This window comes from Papaver somniferum, unplaced genomic scaffold (assembly GCF_003573695.1).
Source record: "Papaver somniferum cultivar HN1 unplaced genomic scaffold, ASM357369v1 unplaced-scaffold_21, whole genome shotgun sequence".
Taxonomy (NCBI): domain Eukaryota; kingdom Viridiplantae; phylum Streptophyta; class Magnoliopsida; order Ranunculales; family Papaveraceae; genus Papaver; species Papaver somniferum.
Window position 1 is genome coordinate 5,347,308 of NW_020631041.1, and position 21,493 is coordinate 5,368,800.

General features: G+C 35.7%; 3 protein-coding genes across 4 annotated transcripts; 2 read left to right on the top strand and 1 right to left on the bottom strand.

The window, feature by feature from the left end:
- The first annotated feature begins 12,315 nt into the window (after positions 1 to 12,315).
- On the top strand, positions 12,316 to 16,175 carry LOC113340246 (dihydrofolate synthetase-like). The gene is made up of 10 exons (XM_026585456.1): positions 12,316 to 12,672; positions 13,287 to 13,384; positions 13,565 to 13,715; positions 14,079 to 14,141; positions 14,261 to 14,422; positions 14,546 to 14,737; positions 14,825 to 14,924; positions 15,062 to 15,193; positions 15,356 to 15,487; positions 15,578 to 16,175. Exons 1-10 carry the CDS (start codon positions 12,379 to 12,381, stop codon positions 15,913 to 15,915), a joined length of 1,662 nt encoding a protein of 553 aa, XP_026441241.1. The 5' UTR covers positions 12,316 to 12,378; the 3' UTR covers positions 15,916 to 16,175.
- Positions 16,176 to 16,572: 397 nt separating this feature from the next.
- Positions 16,573 to 17,295, top strand: LOC113339480. The gene is made up of 2 exons (XM_026584743.1): positions 16,573 to 16,855; positions 16,932 to 17,295. The coding sequence occupies exons 1-2, from the start codon at positions 16,587 to 16,589 to the stop codon at positions 17,293 to 17,295; spliced, it is 633 nt and encodes a 210-aa protein (XP_026440528.1). The 5' UTR covers positions 16,573 to 16,586.
- Positions 17,296 to 19,837: 2,542 nt separating this feature from the next.
- On the bottom strand, positions 19,838 to 21,358 carry LOC113339832 (probable membrane-associated kinase regulator 1). Of its 2 annotated transcripts, XM_026585062.1 has the most exons (2): positions 20,978 to 21,358; positions 19,838 to 20,773 (listed from the first exon to the last, which is right to left on the bottom strand). In XM_026585062.1, exons 1-2 carry the CDS (start codon positions 21,194 to 21,196, stop codon positions 19,985 to 19,987), a joined length of 1,008 nt encoding a protein of 335 aa, XP_026440847.1. In that variant the 5' UTR covers positions 21,197 to 21,358; the 3' UTR covers positions 19,838 to 19,984. The 2 variants fall into 2 exon arrangements, with proteins under 2 accessions (XP_026440847.1, XP_026440846.1); XM_026585061.1 differs by having other exon boundaries at positions 19,838 to 21,357.
- Positions 21,359 to 21,493: the final 135 nt, after the last annotated feature.

The following is a 21,493-nucleotide window of genomic DNA, read 5'->3' on the forward strand; positions in this document are numbered from 1 at the left end:
CAAACACAGACTTATGAGGTCTTAAACGTGTTTTCCTGCTCTAATACCAATTGAAAAAGTGGGGGTCTAACAACCTCACCCAATATTTCGCTTAGCAATCTGTATGGACTAACTCCAATATACTTTCAAGAGAATCAACTAGAAAGTCAGACTCAATCTTAATAAAAAGTATATCAAAGAGTTATATCTCAATCTCTTAATTCAATCTGTAATCAAACAAATACAATTTGCGAGCCTAATTGAATATAAGGGAAATAACTTGAACGGTACCAAAGACCAATGTTCAAGGATCAATTAATTTTAATCAACAACCAAAGGTTGTATTTACAAATTGATCGATTCAACGCACAACTTGTGATATTTCAATTATACAAAAAAATATAATGCGGAAAAGAAATAACACAGACACCAAAAATTTTGTTAACGAGGAAACCACAAATGCAGAAAAACCACGGGACCTAGTCCATATTTGAACACCACACTGTATTAAGCCTCTACAGACACTAGCTTACAACCAAGCTAACTTCGGTCTGGAATGTAATTGAACCCTAATCAATCTCACACTGATTCAAGGTACAGTCGCGTTCCTTACGTCTCTGATCCCAGCAGGATACTATGCACTTCATTCCCTTAGCTGATCTCACCCACAACTAAGAGTTGCTACGACCCAAAGTCGAAGAATTGATAAACAAATCTGTCTCACACAGAAAAGTCTATTGAATAGATAAATCTGTCTCCCACAGATATACCTACAAGTTTTTGTTCCGTCTTTTGATAAATCAAGGTGAACAGGAACCAATTGATAACCCGGACTTATATTTCCGAAGAACATCCTAGTATTATCAATCACCTCACAATAAACTTAATCGATTAACGAAACAAGATATTGTGGAATCACAAACGATAAGACGAAGGTGTTTGTGACTACTTTTCTATATTGCCTACCGGAGATATAAATCTCAAGCCAATCTTACGATTGCACTCAATCACGATAGAAAACAAGAAGATCAGATCACGCAACTACAGATAAAATAGTTGGTGTCAGAGCATTGGTCGGTCAAACTCGCATGCGTTGCTATCTCAAGCATGTTTGTCAATGTTAGTGATTAAAACTATAAGTCTTGATTTCTAGTCTACTATAGCTAAGTCTCGGACTAAGATAGAAAGTGTAGTTGAGTTCAAGGACTTCATGGCGATTCATCATACAAGAAGAAGAACTACTCAAGGAACCGGTGGAACTTCTCGACAAAAAGGTATGTGAAGACTTGAAATTATCTGTCACTCAAAATTCTATCTATTCTATCTCCTACTTCTTGAGACAAAAAGTCATATGCTATATATATACTTAGATTATACACATTTGGTATTTCGAGCCGAGTATACCTCGCCTATCTATATAAGCGTTTCGCTTCGACCATGTTTATCTTTAACTAGTGACGTAAGTCATGATATGTTTCAATCACTTTGAAAATTGCTTTGAAGAGAAATGGTGTAACAACTGTATAACGTCCTCTAAGAATGTTTCAATGGTTGGAATGAGAGTTTAGATTACATAACCAATGATGGACATAAGTATAGTTGTGGAAACACATATGCGCATAAGTCCTATCCCTTGAACCAAAGTTTGCGAACTTTGTTGATCAAGAGAAACCGGAAGAATGGCTTGTTGCCAAGATATAAAAAGTAGTCACAAACATCTTCGTCTCATTGTTTGTGATTCCGAAACATCTTGTTTCGCTACCATACGATTAAGATTGTTGTGAGGTGATTGATTTATCTAGGCTATTCTTCGGGAATATAAGACCGGATTATCAATTAGTTCATGTTCACCTTGATTATTATCAAAAGACTGAACAAAAACTTTAGGGTTTTTCTGTGGGAGACAGATTGATCATTTGATAGACTTGTCTGTGTGAGATAGATTTGTTTATTGTCAAAGCGTGCGATTTTGGATCGTATCAACTCTTAGTTGTGGGTGAGATAAGCTAAGGGAATCAAGTGCGCAGTATCCTCCTGGGATCAGAGGCGTAGGAGCATAACTGTACCTTGGATCATTGGGAGACTGATTGGGGTTCAACTACAGTCCAGTCCGAAGTTAGCTTGGAGTAGGCCAGTGTCTGTAGCGGCTTAATACAGTGTGTGTTCAATCTGGACTAGGTCCCGGAGTTTTTATGTATTTGCGGATTCCTCGTTAACAAAATTTCTGGTGTCTGTGTTATTTCAGTTTCCGCATTATATTTTTTTATCTTTATAATTGAAATAATACAGGTTGTGCGTCAGATCATCAATTAGAGTAATCCAACCTTTGGTTGTTGATTGTCATTGATTGATCCTTGGATATTGGTTTTTGGTACCATCCAAGTTATTCCTTGTATTTGATTAGTACTCGCAGTTTCTGTTTGAGAAAATCAAATCAAGAGAGAGAGATATAAAATCGTTGATGTACTTTTAATTGATTGAGTCTTGTTGATTCTCTTAAAAGTATATTCGATTTTGTCCATACAGATTGCTAAGCGAAATATTGGGTGGTGTTGTTAGACCCCCGCTTTTTCAATTGGTATCAGAGCAGGCAAACACGTTAAAGACCTCATAAGTCTGTGTTTGTAGCGATCTGATTATGGATGAGTCTATCTCTAATAACGTACCAGTTCAGAAATTACTAGATGATTTTAAAAGCTTGGATTCACCTGAGAGAACTGTCACATCTAAGTCAATATCTAAACATTCTCTTGATGTAAAAACTGTTGATTGGGAAACTCTCCTAGAAGAACAGTTGTATGAACTTTCTGATGAAGGTGATTCAGATATTGATAGAGATGTTGATGACGAAGTCTCAGAGTATGTTAAGTTTTTGGATTCATGGAAAATTAAGAAGATTACAACTTCTCATGTCACACCTCTTCTGACTCCTCTCTGTCGAGAAAACAAGAAATTGAGAAGATGTTACGCAGGTGTTTATTTTTCGAATCGTTCTAACGAATCGATCCTCAAGGATTATAAGGAAAACCTACGTATGAAGTCACTTGAATGTGATAATATTTATCAAAAGTACTTTTTGTTGGAAGAGAAACTTGCAGAATCTGAAGCAAGGTTTAACTCTCAACAAATTAGTTTTAATGACAGGGAAAGTGTTTGTCTCACTCGAGAAAAACGCCTTGAGGCTGATTTAGTTGCTGCTCTTGATAAAATCAATATGTTGGAAGATGACTTTAAAAATTTAAATACTAGTTCAAGCAAATTAACCACTATGCTAGGAGCAAGTAAAAATCATCGTGATACACGAGGATTGGGCTATAAGGGAATAGATGCTCCAAGTATTAGCAAAGAGGTAAAATTTGTTAAGTATAATGATTCTTCTCAACAAAAGATTTCCACTGATGGAAAAATTGAAATACCTTCACCAGAAGTTAAGGTTCCAAAGAGTAAAGTATACCAACCTCCCAAGTCAGCACACACAGATCGAGGTAAGAACATTCCTTATGTTTGCCATTATTGCGGAAATAAAGGTCACCTGGAAAGGAGATGTCATTTCCGTATAAGGAATGAGAAACTTCATGATGTTCTTGTTTGGGCATCACAAGAAGTTATGAAACCAAGATTATACGTTAAGACTGATCCTTTTAACGTTACAGGTTGTAATTGTCCAACCTTTAGGCAAGGGAATCAATGCTATGATAAACCTAGATTTTCCTATAAACGTCGTACGAATCCTTTTCACAATCGTAATGGTTATCAAAAGGATAACTTCGTAAATACGAAGACAAGATCCGATGCTCCCAATTGGAGAAAGACTAACTTGCAAAAGAATAGTCAATCCAATTCTCTTCCGAGAACTCTAGAAGAGAGTAATGGGAAGAAGTTTCCAATTGTTCCTAAATGCACTCAGAAGTGGATACCAAAGAAATTCGATGATGTTTTGACTGTGAAAAAGAATGATCTCCCAAAAAATTCCATGACTATGGAGAAGGCAATATCCATGATGTTGGAACTTAACAAGTTTTTTGGAAAAATGGAATTGGATGTGAAAGGTTCTAAAAGTGATATCTTTCATGATAATCCAAAGGTCACTTGTGGTGAGCAAGACATTGTTCACCCCAACACAACTTGATTGTGTTGTAAGTGCATCCTCACCAAGGAATACCCTGTTATGTATACGGCGAGGGAAACACGAGAATTGGGGCACACAGATTATGTTCGGTACGGCTGTAGAATTCGACTGGATTCTTCTAAAAAGGTATGTCTATAAAACTGAGCAAGATTTGTGTTTTTATGATCCATGTACCTTGATTATTGTTCATTTCTACCTAACTTGATCTGTGTTTAAGGTTCTTAAATGTTTAGGTTTGGAAATAGTAGTTCGGGATGTTTGGACTCCATGGTACACATACATAGTATGATTACCATCTTTTAAAATCAAAATCCAGGGTTTTAAGTTCGCGGACTTGAAAATTCGTTTGCAAACCCGTATGCATATTTTCCTGTAGACGTCGATATTCGGTCGACTTGTTTTGGCCGTAACTTCTTCGTTCGCACTCGGAATGAACTCATTATTTTTGTATTCACTTCCTCTATTAATTTTCTTCAAAATGGAGATGAGAATTATTGATTTTGGATGAGTTAAGATTTGTATTTGTCCCGTCTCTTGTTTTTAGTGTTTTGCTCTGTTTCGTCGCACTTGTTCCAATTCTCTTGGACTTGGGCACTTGAATTATTGGAGTACTACTCCTCTAAGATCATTAGTAGCCTTACCAAGAATTTTTTTGGTGAATCACACAGAAGGAAGTTCAAGAATGGGCTGTAGTACGCATTTCTATGAGATTCTTTAATGTTCACAATCATTTTATGTGAACTATGGTGCATAGTCGTTAATGACTTTGTATATTCTTCTTTGTTATAAAACCTTTTATGCGCCTTTTGTAGCTATTCTTGGTGTGAATCCGGGGGGAAAAGGTTGATTTTACCCTCTAAGGACAAATCATCTTATATGTGCATTACGAGCTTGTCTTGATGCCTAGTAAATCTTCGGATGAGAATTTATTTCTTGTTTTGTTTAGAAGAATAACTAGAATTTGGAATAGCCATTATTGTGTTTGCACATAGCTATGTCCAACGATTTCATCTTCATGTTTTTAGATTTATTGGTTTAAATTCTAAAACTATTTGGAAGATGATGTTTTTGCAGTATTAATCTTTATGATTTGTTATATTGCAATTTGTCATGGGATATTGGTGTTTACGTTCGTGAACTATGTTCGTCCCATACTTTGTCAAAAGTAAAGTCGTTCATGATTGGTATTCATGTATTGATTTAAGGATGAATAGACTTTTGACATATACAAAAGTTAAGCCTACATTTTCAATTCTTTGATGGAAGATAGGTTAAAATCTCTCGTGTTCAAGGATTATGTCTATTAAAAATTGTTATGCAAATAGTGACGGAAGATAGAATGAATCCTTGTGTATTCCACAGTATTGATCTCCACTGATCCATATTTTATGTAATACTGTGAGGCTCTGTAATGTGTCTTATGTTGAGCACGATACAACGAAGTTGATTAATTTTTGATTAGCTTTGTTGGTTGTTCCATAAGGTACTTTATGTTGAGCATTCTTGAACTAAATTAATCATCTTGTTTGGTTATTTAGTTATTTCTCCATAAGTCTTTTTACGTCGAGCAAAACAATTGACAACTAAATTGATTACTTTTGTAATTAGTTTGATTGTGTATTCCAATTAGATTAATTATGGGTTCTCTTGTAATTAATCTAGTTGAGTATTTTCATACTTCGTAAGATTCCTCTTATGTTGAGTATATGAATGACTATCCTATTCATTTTCTAATGGTTATGTTAGTCGTATGCTCTGTAAATTCTCTATGTCGAGCATAATTAATTAAGTTGATCACTTTTGTGTCTAATTTGATTGTGTATTCCGATTAAATTAATCATGGGTTTACTTGTAATTAATTTGATTGAGTTTTTGGATATAGAAAATCATACTCATGGTTTTTGGTGTCCAATAAAAATCCTTCTTTTCTTTTGAAATTAAGGTCGCTCTTGTTGTTCCCTTGGGAATGACATCAAATGGGGGAGCGTTCTTTTGAACTTGTGCTTAATGGTCATATCTTGAGGGGTGTGCGGCTGTGGAATTTTAAAGGGGTTATCTTGTATCTTTAAACTCCTTGATGAATGCTATTAGCTTCGGCTATATGATTGCATCTAAATTAGATGGTATGTATTTTATTTTAGTCATGAAATGTCTTACGGAAATTTCATTATGAATAGTATAAGCTGATCAACCAATGAGATTTTAAGTTGAATCTGGAGGAACCAATGACCATGTACCTTCTTTCATTAGTGCATTATACTCTGAAACCGAAGAGATTCTCCACACTTTCTCTTTGTTAGCAGCACCTATATTCTTAGGAACATGACACATCAAAGTAGTTGGCAGTGGATGCTTAGTAGAAAAGTAAGACTTAGGAGTGTATATGACATTTTTACCTCTAGTGGTCATGCAATGATCATTTCTAACAAGAGGAAGAGAAGCAGGAGTAGAAGACTTATCCTTTGGCAAAGAACATGATGATGACTCAGTAGAAGAAGACAAAGTGGAGTGATTTTTTGAACAAGAGTAAGTGAAGAAGGTGTAAGAGATGTATCTTTTGGCAGAGAAAGTGATAATGGCTCAGTAGAAGAAGACAATTTGGAAACAATATCAGCATAAACAACCCATAAAGCATTTGTATCTTTTTTTGGTGATAAAGTCTGCTAGGACTACATTCTGTGACTATACAGACACCAGAAAGAATATTATTTTCTATCCAATTTAAAACATTTTAAAGAGTTTTGTTGCATGTAACGCCAAGGAAGCCCAATCAGGGCCAGCTGAATTATGTAGGAAAGCGTCTTGGTCGGCCGAGTACAGAATGAAAGCATATCCCATGGTATAAATTTTCTTTTTTATAGGACGCATCAATAAAAATTATCCAATCCGACCTAAATTTGTTCCACACGTGATTGGGTGACTTCGTTTTTTGGATGCCTTGAGATTTGGTTTCTTCCTTGGTAGCTGAAGACTGGATGAACAGTTTTATCTGCTGAATTAATGAAGCGGGATCCAGAATGGTTTTCATGAAAATTACGTAGCATCTATATTTCCATATGAACCAAATAATGATTGCAATTTCTTCACTAAATTGTGATAATTTTTGATCAGAGGTCTATATTTCAACCCACTTGCTAATCGTATCTGTGTTAATCCGCGAATTGACTGCGTCCAAGGAGTAACCAAACCAAACTGCTCTGACAAAAGGGCATGTTCTAAATAGGTCATTTTATGTTTCCATAGCTTGGTTATTGCTCATTTGACAGTCTGGGGAAACCTCTGGGTTATGAGCCGCTAGTCTACTCGTGGTCGGTAAAGCTTTCTGAATTAATTTCTAAATAAACAGTCTGATCCGAGGTAGTGTCTGCATCTTCCATAGTTTTTTCCATGGGAAATCGATATCATTCTCATTATCAGAATTACGATTAATGAAAAAGTTAAAAATATTTGGTGCCGAGAAATCTCCGGATTGGTGGTGAGCCCATCTTATCCTGTCTTTATCTTCTTTATTTGGGGTAATAGTTAAAATATGTTCTTTTATTTCTGAAGAGAACAAATCATCTATCTTCTCCATGTCCCAATAACCTTCATTAATTATTAGATCTTGAACTTTTTAAGGCAAGTTATCATCTCTGTCACTTGGTTTAATTATTCTGTCCATGTTGGGAATTCAGTTGTCCTCCCAAATCTTCGTATTAGCTCCATTTTTATATAATTACCTTCAATGATATCTAGACCTTTTTTGAATGCTTGTCCAAATCCATGATAGCTCATACTTTCTTGTAGGATTGAAAGGATTTGAATTATGGAAGTATTTCGCTTCAAGAAGTTTTACCCATAGCTGATCTTTTTCCATCATTAATCAGCTAGCTAGTTTTGTTAAAAGGGCTATATTAAAATTACGAAGATATTTTACTCCCAATCCCCCTTGTGTGTTTTGGCTTGTACATGCCTTTCCATGCCTTTATATAAACACCTTTACCTTTTGACCCATATTTCTTCCACCAAAAATCTCTCTGGATTTTATCTAATTTATCCAAGGTTTCTTTGAGAAGAGCTAGCTTGTGCATCTAATATGTCGGGTACGCTTGGAGAATGGACTGAATTAAGACTATTCTACCTGCTTGAGATAGTAAATCTGCTTCCAACCTTGTAAGGTATTATAACATTTTTGAAGTAGCGGTTCGGAATTCTCCTTCCTGTTTTTATCAAAGAAGAGAGGAGTTCCGAGATATCTGTATTTTTTAGTCATCAGCTGGACTTTAAGGATTTTTGCTTTTATTTTCTTATGTTTAGGATGAACTTTTGGGTTAAAATACATTCCTGATTATTGAAGATTAAGCATTTGGCATGTAATTCCCCCAAAATTAGATTAAAATATCCAATAAGTTTTTTACTTCTCCCAGGTCCACTTTGGTGAAAAGAAATCAATCAATCATCGGCGAAGAAGAGATTGGATATGGTAGGGGCATGTTTATTTATTTGAAGCCCCGCGATTTTATTTTCTTCTGTTACTTTTTCAAGGAGTCTTGAGAGGATCTCCATACAAATTAGGACAAGATAAGGGGATAAAGGATCACCTTATCTTATACCCCTTGAAATGGAAAAGCTTGGGCCCGGGGATCCGTTTTGAAGGATAGCAAAGGAGGTAGTGGATACGCATTGAAAGATAAGATTAACCCAGTCATCACTGAAGCCAAAAGAGGATAAAAATTTCTTAATAAAAGGCCACTCAACTCTATCGAAAGCTTTGGAGAGATCGATCTTAAGAGCAAAAAACCCTTTTTTGGTTTTGGAAGTTTTCATTAAATGAATCAATTCATGGGCTACAATAATATTGTCTGTAATTTGTCTCCCTAGAAGAAAAGTCGATTGATCGGGTGAAATGATCCTGTTTAATAAGGGTTTTAATTTATTGGCTAAAATTTTGGAAATAAGTTTATATATCGTGTTGCTGAGGCTGATAGGTCTAAAATCCGCTGGGGTTTGAGGTGTTGATATTTTTGGGATAAGAGGAATAAAAGAATGGTTGAATTCTTGTGTCACAATCCCTGTTCTAAAAAAATTTCTTGTATGGTATTTGTTATATCTGACCCCAATATTTCCCAATATATTTGTCTTTGAAAAATCCAAGTCGAAATCCGTACGGGCCAGGAGCTCCCCAAGGGTTCATTTTAGAAAGAGTGGACCAAATTTCTTCTTTAGATGGAATTTGTGTTAGAGAAGAATTTTCTGATTCTGAGATACAAGGTTGGATTACTTCTGAGAGGTCAACATTGTAGTTGCTTATTTGAGAGGTTCCAATTTGGGTGAAATGATTGATCAATAGTGAATTGATTTGGTCTCGGTCTAAGATCCAAAGACCTGACGGTTCTCTAAGAGAATGAATTGCATTGATCCTTTTTTTATTTTGAGGCAGAAACATGGAAATATTCGGTTTTTTGATCATATTCTTTAAAGATTTTATCCCTAAATAGATGATAGTAATAATCATTTTTTATTTTCTACCATTTCCCCAGTTCTTCCTGGAGTTTCTTGAGTGTATCAATTTTAGAAGAGAAGTCTCGGGATTTTTGAATGACTTCTATTTTGTTATTAAGAGTTTTAATATTTTTATGAATATTTCTGAAAACATTTGAATTCCATTGAGCTAGGTCTGAGGAGAGAGACTTTAGATTAGAAGCGAAGCTTCTAGCAGGGGAATTAGAGGAATGGAGATTCCAAGACGTTGCCACTAGTGTTGATAACGTAGGGTACGTAAGCCAGGATCTAATGCATCTACATGGTTTACTAAGCCTTTTGGTTTCGGGGTTGGAGTCAAAAAGTATAGAAGTATGGTCAATACCAACTCTTGTTAGGTGATTTACCTTTGTGTGATGGAAAATCTAATCCACTGGTAAGATATTAAGTCTCTATCAATTCTTTCGCAAATATTAACATCTCCGCTTTTGTTATTTGATCAAGTAAATGAGGCTCCTTCATACCCCGCATCTTGGAGACCCATAGAGTCTATAACTTGAGTAACAAAAGTCGTGTTGCTAGAGCTCGAATTGTTACCACATTGTTTTTCTTCCAGATCCAGGATGATATTCAGATCTCCAATTAGGACCCAAAGTTTTTGAATTTGTTTAACGAAATATATGACTATTGCGCTATTTTCTCATCTGCTTCTACTGAAACTTGTTCCCATGATTGCGGATGATTAAGCAATTAGTGATCATTAAAAATAAAATAAAAAGTTGTTCAATTAAACTAAATTTACAACAAAATTTAACTTCCTAATTAAGAAACAGAAGGAGTACATATTGTAAGCATCGCTGTTTTTTGATATACAAATAATTATAACTAAAAAGAATGCATTTAAAACATGAAAAATGTTACTAGGGGATATCCTTCATGGTATTGTATATCATCGTTAACTTTCTAAAAAATGGCAGATGCGATGAGGCAGTCTTCACGGCAAAGCTATCTAAAAAACAAATTTGCCTTCTCGGTGATATATTCTATAACCATATCCGTCGACTCTATCATCTCGTATCTTTCTACGAGATCATTTGGGAAAATGATCATTACGTTATCAGCAAATATATTTTCCCCCTTATTATTGTCATTATTATTTTGATCAATGCAGCAATGTATCATTTTCATTCTCACCTTATTGTGGCCTATTACAAAAAAAAATCACTGATTTGTAAGCATACAAGGGATACAATGTAAATGTAACTCTAGTGTCAAATAGCATGATGAACTAGAAATATGTGACTAGATATCAGCGCATCTGGATTAAGTGGGAAACAGGCCGTGTCAACGTCTATGTGAAGCCCAGTCTACCTTACGAATGCATTTTGGTGTTGGTGTGAGCCTAGTTATTAAGTTCGCGAATCATTTGCGAATTTTTCCGTCTCACGAATTTTACCGTCTTATTCGCGTACGTTTGCAACTCCGAACTCAGGACGCGTATTATGTGGCATTCCCAGATTATTCGTGAACCGATATTCTTTATTGCCTCCCGAGCATACACGAATTTTACCTTCTTAATTCGCCAGAAACTCTTTAGCTTTTACATTTTTAAAGTCCTCACTTTTTGAGCTTTACTGCCTCCCGAGCATACACGACCCAATATTAGGCGTTGTTGTAATTTTTATGAAAGAAAAATTACTGAAGAAATTTGAAGGTGAAGGTGAGAGAGATTTCAAACTCACTAACCAAGCATCTAAACCACTATACCACGTCCCTTTTGATGACTAATGTTATATATATTATTAATATCATCATATTAAGTTTATTTTTTCTTTAAATAACTCACACAGACGCATAAAAATTGGTCTATGACCTTATATATACAAATTATTTGTTATATATAGATACCGAATTCTCAGAGCCGAACTCACATTTATAAATCGAATTATACACGTACGTATGCCGTTCCGAATTACTGATTCGACATTTACGGTTCTGTACGTTTACCGAATCCCGAATCGTGTGAGTTTATCAAACTTTAGTCCTTTAATTTACAATTCTGTTATCATGCAGTGTAATTTAGTTTTAATCATTTATTACTTGTTTTTAGTCATATATTTTTCCGTTCATCAGGTCAGTGACACTTGATTCATGTATTATTTAATAGTTATTTGTATCCCTTTTATTTCTATAAATCAGTGGATTTTCTTTTTAAGACAAAAATACATAACAAAGTGTAGGATTTCAATTGTTTCCAAAAATAATATATTTTCTCTTAGTCGTCCTAATTTTTAAGATTGATCTTGTAAAAACATTTGAGATGATGGAGTCAATTGATATAATGATACTGGAGATTGACGCGTAAATTAATTTTTTATTTAAACCGGCTTGTTGGTTATTTAGCAAACATTCATGATTTCATTAGCCTTGCATTCTTAGTGTTTTTTTAAATCAAAGAAATGGTCTATATGTTCCATGTTTGAATTACTAGAGTGCATTTTTGTAATACATCAAAGTTGCCATAGGGGTAAGTATGTGCTTATTGTGTTATCATATGGGATGTTCTTTTAACCTATCTTCATAAATTATATTTTTGATTTCCAAAAGCTAAAAAAAAAAAAACAATAATTTGATGACATTATTCCAATTTACAAAATCAATTAAATGTAGGCTTCAAATAAAAAAAACAAATTACAAAATTGGCTTCTGCATGAAAAATAGAAAGTAAGAAATTAGTTTCTAACCGAAATAACGGAAAAGAAACTCCAATATAGCAGTCTGAGTAGCGGGAAAAATTGATTAGAGAGGAAATGAAAATTTTCAACATTCTTTGGAGAAACTACACTAATCTCAACAGTAGAAAAACCCTAATTTCCATAACTTCTAAAATTCATAAATTGGGGGTTTTGGGAAATCGCCGATTCTCTACGATGTCTAATGAAGAACCAGAACTCAAAGAGTTCACTGATTACTTAGATAATCTCAAAAATTACGAGAGATTAGGTGTTCCAATTGGAGCAGGGACTGATTCTAATGATGGGTTCGATATGGGAAGAATGAATCGATTGATGGAAAGACTTGGAAATCCTCAATCAAGATTTAAGGTTTGAATTAATAAAATTTTGTTGTTTCTTTAAATTTGTGTTTAAAATCTTCTAAGTTGTCTATTACGTGTTTGATAAATGTTCTGAATGAAAAAGAAAATTAACTCAATACACTGAAATTACTATGGAGTATGGTGACACATGTTTTATGTATTCACTATTGGGTTAAAGTCCCCTTACAGTCTAAGGTGAAAATTGAAAAATTACAGTGAACCCAGCAACCTGTTGGAAGATAACTAGGTTCGAGATGCTACTAATTTGATTTCCGATCTCCAGTAATTTGCTGAATAGGTGTCTTTCAAAACATTTCTAGTTTGAACTACCAAGGATTTCCTTGTTCTGTGGATCATGAACTTGTCTAGTTGTATCTGTTTTTGGTAGCTAGTGGAAGAGACCAAGGTGATGAAATGTACGAGTCATGTTATTTATCTACTTTTGTCATGTAGGGTTCACTAACTGTGTAACTTAAGCTCTGATTGCTTGAGTAACTTGTAGATATCTTATTTCTGTATAAATTGGCAGTTCTTTTTTGTTAAATCTAAAAGTTTGTTACGCTCTCCGCTTAAATGTTCTTTTACTCTATCTGTTTTACTTACATGATTATAATGTTACAGTCTGTGCACATTGCTGGTACTAAGGGAAAAGGATCAACTGCAATGTTTCTTTCCAATATTTTACGGCAAGAAGGGTACTCAGTTGGATGTTATACCAGGTAAGGTGTTAGTGGTTCATAATCTTCATCCTTTTTCAGAATATTCTTTGAGGTTTTAAGAAACAAAACGAGTTGGAAACTATTGAAGAAAACAATTTTAACCGCGTAATTATACGTATAGAACTGTCAGTAGGAAACCATGTAGAACCTAAGCATAATGATCGTCATATCTTTATGCAGCCCACATCTATGGACTATCAGAGAACGCATTCTGTTAGGAAGAAATGGAGAACCTGTATCAGCAAAGTCATTGAATTCTCTTTTTCTCCGAGTTAAAGATATTCTTGACCTGTCATTTCAAATGGAAAATAGATCTATCAGCCATTTCGAGGTATTTATTGGTGAGATGGGATACTTATTCCCCATGCTAATGTTGAATAAGCTGATTTAAGGATTATAAGATTGTCGGAATCCAATTAAAACCCTGCTTAGCAAATTAGTGGCCTAAACCTGTCGAGAACTCATTTACACTCTGTGGTCAAGAAATACGATCTAAATCGAATCCTTTGGTTTATGTTATATGTGTAGGCCTGGGGAGGAAGTATAATTCGAATCCTTTGTGTTCAGAATCAGAACTGTTCTAATCTTGGACTTACCTGTGTTTGACCATTTACTTAGTTATGATTTTGACTCTGTGATATGCATTGCGTACCTCATATGCTGTCAGTTGTTCTGACAGCTATAGAATTTGCAGGTTTTCACTGCCGTAGCATTTACTCTGTTTGCTCAAGAGAATGTTGATATTGCAGTTGTTGAGGTCAACTTTTTCCTTTTTCCTATTTATTGCATTAGCTTCTACCAGAACTCCACTCTTTTTCCTAATCTTTGTTTTATAACCCCTTAAATCCTTTCTTGACTTTTAAGTATTTGTTACAGGCTGGCTTAGGTGGAGCACGAGATGCCACTAACGTGTTCTCTAGTTCTGAACTCTTAGCATCAATTATAACAACAATAGGAGAAGAACATTTGGCTGCGCTTGGCGGATCCTTAGAGAGCATTGCAAAGGCCAAGTCGGGAATCATAAAGCAAGCCTGCCCAGTTATGCATTTTTCACACACATTCTTTTTGCACATTTAACAAACCCCTTGAGAAACCAATTCAGCATTATCAATTTGCACATTGGATCCTATTAATTAACTGTGTTTAGGTAAATTTCTCCAGGTGGTTCTAGGTGGGCCATTCGAACCACACATCGAATCCATTCTCCGTGATAAAGCCTCTTCCATGGGTTCACCTATTGTGTCAGCATCTTCCCCTGGTAATAGGAGCAGCATCAAGGACATAAAAAGAACTAATGGAAAGCCATATCAAATATGTGATATACTGATTGATATTGAGAAAGACCTACAGTTGGTACGCACACCACGTCTCTCTTGGTAGATCACTTTTGTTAATTAATGTTATACTTTTTATGTAAGAAGTTTCATGTTGATTATACAGTCTATTGAATTGTTTGATGTGAGAATGCCTATGGTTGGAAGTCATCAGCTTCAAAATGCTGTAACTGCTACTTGTGCAGCTCTATCTCTTCGGGAACAAGGTGAGGCCTTGAAGCTTGAAACGAATCCCGCCTTTGAGATTGTGAGCTTATGTAATTTTATGGTCTATGGAGATTGTAAGTTTTCTTATAATAGTTTGAAATTTATTCATCAATTGCTGTATTCTGTATTTGTGTAGGTTGGAGAATATCAGATGGATCCATCCGTGTTGGTTTGGAGCATGCTTGTTTGACTGGAAGAAGCCAGTTCCTAACACCTAAAGAAGCTGAGGCAGTTGGGCTTGCTGCAGCAACAATACTGGTTGATGGAGGTGTAGTTTCTATTCCTTTTAATTGGTATTTCAGTCATCCTATTGAGGAAAGTCTTCCATCTTGTAGATGTTGTAACTATTTGGTGAGAGACTTCTCAGTCACTTAGTACTTATTTTTTATCTCAAAAATATTTAAACTAATTTGTAGTGTAATGGTTTCAGCTCATACAAAAGAATCTGCCAGGAGTCTAACAGACACGATTCAGTTGACATATCCAGATGCACCATTGGCCCTTGTAGTAGCAATGGCAAATGACAAAGACCATTTAGCTTTTGCGAAAGAGCTTCTTTCAAGTATGGCTGAATGTTTTATGTAACTTTTTAAGAATAAGAACACTTATAGTTCTGCGAAGATTGAGTTCAGTTTCTCTTTGACTACTTCAGGGAAAACTCCAGATGCTGTTATATTGACAGAAGTCAACATAGCTGGAGGAAGCTCCAGACTGACTCCAGCTTCCCTGTTAAAGGAATCGTGGGTTCAAGCTGCCATGGAATTGGGCGTCACCTTTTCAGATATGGGGATCGAAGGCGTGGACAAATTTCTAGAGGAACAAGGTAAACACAAATGTGTAGTGTTGGGTACTGGTAGATCAGTGGAAGAATCCATGAACATAGCCAATGATTTACTCAGAGCTAGAGCACCAGACAGTCGGTCGTGTCTCATTGCTGTCACTGGTTCTCTTCATATTGTTTCATCGCTTTTAGCACCTCTCCAGAGGTAACTTCACCTGAAACCTAAAAACAATGTAGTGTTTTATTTACCCTTATAATCATGACCACAACGTTTGTTGTTTCACCATGAGTGTAGTAAGTCTGTAAAATGTGGCCCCGGTCTTTCGATTTTTGAGCATGAGCTAAACAGAGTTCATTTTGGTATTCAATCCAGTAGGCCTTCTCGGATTGCACTCTGTTTTTATATTTTTAACCTATTTTCAGGAATATGTACTTTGAATCAAAAGTGATAATAAGAGGTTGAATGGTTAATGCCTAAGTTTTTTATTCTTTTGCTACACATGGCATGAGCCCCCGAGTCCCTGACATATATGAAAATGAAGCCAGAAGCCTCACTTTATGTTACATTACCAATTCCTGGAATTGGTAGGTCCAGCCTTGCAGGCAATAGGCCAGAAGGCCTGGAAACCTCCCTTGTTAGGAAATGTAATGACCAAATTTTGGGGCGGCATGCAGTCATGATACGTGGTACGTTCTCAGGTGAGTATATTCCAGGTGTTATCTTTTTGACAGAAAACAGTAAGGCCAGATCACTGAAATAATCACGTACTCCATGCAATAAAAAACGGAAGAATTATTACGTAGTCACGTTGAGACTAGTAGTCAGTGCACGTAACATTTATAGAGAGGAAATTAAAAAAAAAAAAAAATCTGAGTAAAAATGGATGAGGAAGGAGACGCGATGAAGATCATGAGACCAGATAACAATACTGATGATAAGCAGCAGCAGAAAAATGAGGAGACGATAAGCAATAGAGAAAGTGGAAGAGAAGATGATGAAGGGGAACAGGAGCAGCAACTACCATTAATGGCACTGAATCATGTATCAAGGCTTTGCAGAGATGTGAACAAATCCGTCGATTTTTACGTCAACGTTCTTGGGTTCGTGCAAATCAAACGTCCTCCAGCCCTTAATTTTGACGGTGCCTGGTAAGCTTTTTTATGAATAGCGTAGAGCCCAAATAATCATTCACTTACGTGGTTACTCAATAAAATCTGTGTGCAGGTTATTCAACTACGGCATTGGCATTCATTTGGTGCAATCCAAAGAAGAAGAAAGACTACCAGACCCAGAACATGAGTTAGATCCCATGGATAACCATATATCCTTTCAGTGCGAGGACATGGCTGCAATGGAACGAAAGCTAAAGGAGAGGAACATCAAATATAAGAAAAGAACAGTTGGAGGTGGTGATGATGGAGCCATTGATCAGTTGTTTTTTACGGATCCGGATGGATTTATGGTGGAGATATGCAACTGCGAGAATCTGAAACTTGAGCCAGCGGGTAGCATGGACCGGATTCGATTGCCTTCCGATCGACATAATCCTCCTGTTGAACTTAATAATCAGCGTTCTGATTTGAATTAGTTAGTTTTGAGTTTTTGTTGTTTTACTTAGGAAAAGGAAGGTATTATGTTGTTTTTCCGATTTTCTTTATTTTGATCCTTGGGAATGTTAAATTGCTTACAAATTCATGTCCATTTGAAAATGGTGAATGCTATGGATTTTTGTTTGGTTTCCACATGAACAATGAGGCTAGCAGTTGCAATCCTTCCTGTTGACTCGATATCTGAATCGGCTCATTGACTCGAATCTGACGAACTCAAAATCAAAATCAATCCTTGACTCGACACGAATTAGATATCAACACCGGCTCACTGACTTGGAATCAAAGTCGGTCCATGACTCTACACAAATAAAATATCAAGACCGGAGATCGGCCTAAGTCGGATATCAGAATTGTTTTTTATTTCGAATCAGATATCAAGACCGACTCAATGACTTGGAATCAAAGGTAGGTGGTCCATGACTCTATACAAAATCGGAGAATCAGATATCAAGACCGACTCAATGACTTGGAATCAAAGTTGGTTCATGACTCTATACGAATCGAATATCAAAACCGGAGACCGGCCCAAATCCGATATCTGACTTGTTTTCTATTTTGAAATCAGATCTGACTCCTGGCGTGATTCTTCGTTCTGACCTTTTTACTCGTTTTTCACTACTTTGAATCAGATCTGACTCGTAATCTGTTTTCTATTTTGAATCAGTTCTGACTCATGACGTGACTTGTAACTTGTTGAGATTTATAAGATCAAACTGCCGGCTCGTATATTTTTGAGTCAGTTGAGTCTCAAACGGATTCAAAAAAAATAAAATAAGAAATGATGATTCAAGTGAATCGGTTCACTGATTCAAAATGTGAATTGTCCCCCGACTCGGGGAGACTTAAATCTGATTTGCGGCAACACTGTTTTACTTTGAATTCAGGACCTATTTTTTACATCGAGTCAGATCTAACTCGCAACCTAATTCGGAAACGTTTGAGTTAGGAATGAAATGTTTTTTGATTTATATGAACAAGTTGCTAACTCCAACATTTTTGAGTCCATTGAGTCAAATCCGACTCAAAGTACTTGATTTCGTTGGATCCAAAAATAATATAAAATAAAATAAATAATGATCCAAGTGAACAAGATGTTAGTATACATGTCTAAGCACCGATTTAAATACCAAACAAACACTCAAAGTAACAGCTTTCTCTCGTGCTTCATCCATCCTAAGTTAGCTAGCTAGGAGATCCCTCATGAGTAGTTCGTATTAGACTTAGTAGCATCTTTCAGGATCGTCAAAGAATCACTGCTGAAAAGATGTATGCAAGTCGCAAGAGAATATCATCTACTTTTGCATTGCACGGAGATAGACTGAGTTTTGGAAGTTTTCCATAAATTAATGATTCGAGGTTTATCATTGGGTTCAAGCCTTCAAGGTGAGAACGCTGTTGAGTGAAATAACAAATAGTAGTATTCTTTTCTTTCATAAAAGAAACCACACAACTGATCTGATTATAGATGAAGGAAAACCTAGTACTGTACTGGTCACACCTTTCTGGCAAACTGGAAGGCGTCACACTTATATATCTTACGTTTCCACGAGAAGAAACAGTAACAGGACTGGAAAATAATAACTTGACAGCATATGATGATATCTTTATAAGTCAGTGACTGATATCTTTCTGATTCATCATGACCGTTCTGATACGTGTGGTCCTATTCGTCTTTTCAATCTCACTACTCACAGACAGCCGAGCCGACAACAACAAACAAACACAAATTATTTTTATTCAACCGATCCATCATTGGCTGAAATCCATTTAAAAAAAAAAAAATCCCAGTGAAAGCCAAGCATAATCATGGCAAGAACAAATACGTAGGGTCGTGATTTTATGACCTAATAATATTTTTCGGCTACGTTTACGGATCTTTGGACCCATATTCAAATATGAATCACATGCAAGTCAGAATAGCTTTGCAGAGTCCCCCGTAAGCCGTTGTGCATAGTCAGTTTTCTATAGTAAAACTTCTGCATTACTTCCGTTAGAGGCTAGCAGCTAGAGAGCTATGTGCTGTCTATTATCAGCAACAATTTCCATATATGGCGGTGGAAGCCGTGCATCGGGATTTTTCCTTATTACTGTGAAATTTAACTATCCAGTAACAGCCTCCATACTGTTATGGGCGCATAATTTGGCAGTTCATTTTGCTTTTTTCTTTCAAGTTTTTAATCAGAGATATTGGAATATGTTAATAACAAAAACGGTCTGATCTGTTGTTCCATTTAAAGCTAGTATCATGTTCCTCGAACCAATAATCACATGGAAGTTTTTTTTTCCCGTTGACCCATATTAATTCATTGTACTTAGAAATGATGCACCACCTCATTAATAACAGTAGCCAGGCCAGCAAACAATTAACTACTAGTAAATCACACTGGTAAAATTCATTGTACTTAGAAATGCACCACAATATTAGCTAGAAAAAAACTGCACACTGGAAAAATGTTAACAACTCTAGTTATTGGAGAAATTTACTCAATAAGATTAGATAACATTAGTAGAGAAACAAAATTCATCCACAAAAAATATAAAATTAGAAGAAATAAAAGATTCCAACACCCATTCACGTGATATTTGAGACAAACTACGATAAAATCAAGAAAATGAAATTCTAAAAGATTAATTAAAGTCCCCAAAAACAGAAGTGTCACTAATTTTTTAACTTACCGTCAACAAACAAGTTTGTTCTGTAGCGACTGTAGCTTCTGATTTAGTCGCCTGAGCCTGAGCCATTGAGTTCTTGCAATGAGCAATAGCACCTTGAATAGCATTCTGTAATTCATTCATTGATGATGCTTCTGAATTAAACCCACTTCTTATCATTACATTGTTATTTGAATTTCCACAGCTCATAACTTTGTTTCTACAAAGAACTCCAGAATGGTTTGGTGATGATCTAATTGAAGATGGGCAGCTTAGATTGTTACTTCTCTTTCTTGGATATCTTAAATTCCCTGAAAATGAAATTGAAAATCTTCCATTTCCACTCTCTTTATTACTACTAATAACTGATGATGAAGAACAAAGACTACCCGCCATGTCTCTGCTGCTTTTAATGGAACTTTCTGTTAAACTACAACCAGTACTCTTCAAGGATAAAGATATCACCCGGCTAGTTGTAGATTTAATAACACTGTCCATCTTCTGTTCTTGTTGTTGTTTTTGTGATGATAACCTTTCGTATAAAGGTTTCACTTTCTTTAAGTACTTTCTTATCACATCTTTTGCTGAAGAAGAAGAAGAGCTGCTCACTTTTTTAACTGATGATGCTGATTCAGATGGAGAACTGTGATGTTGAGCAGCAGCTACCACCACTTGTTGTTGTACTTGTCTATTTAACTTCGTCTGATCTTTCCTAAACACAGATGAGAATCTAGATAAAGAAAAATACTTGGGCTTCTTCACTTGGTGTTCTTGATGAGAATGGGCAGAATGGACTTCATGATCCTGTTCACGATGAGAACTAAGTCGTTTAAACTCATCTTCAAGCTCTGCACTTACTGAACTAGGTCTAGATGAATCACAACCATCATTACCAAGTAATTCACAACCGAACGAAGAATGCGAATCATTAGTACTACCAGTTGAATCACGAGAAGTAGTATCAGTATCAGTAGAAGTTCTTGTTGGTGATAATAATAAAGTTCTTACCATAGAAAGACGAGGAGAAAGATGAAGAGGAAGCAACTGTCCTTTATAAAAGAGTTCATCAGCTGGACATAACAGATTTGAAGATGATGATCCTTTGTGTGCTGATAATGATATTGTGAACTCAAAATCTGATGAGGAAGATGACGATGAGAATGAATGAGATGGTGATGATGGTAATGTTTTTGATAACAGTCTTCTTCTTGATGATGATTTTCCCATTTTTCTTTCTCTCTACATTGTAACACACAAATGATTGTGTGAATGAGATCTACTATATGAGTAGTAGTAGTAGTAGTAGAGTACTGTCTATGAAGATGAAGACAAGACACACAGAGATAGAGATATGGAGTTAATGCATTTAGCAGGTAAATGAATAGTAAATGGGTGGATGATAAAAAGAAATGAGAAAAATATTTTTATCTTTTCTAAGGGTTTTCAGTACTCACATGGGTGAGTTAGGAAAAAGTCTGAAAACGTACTTACAATATTCAGCAATCTTTACACTAGGGTTTGTGC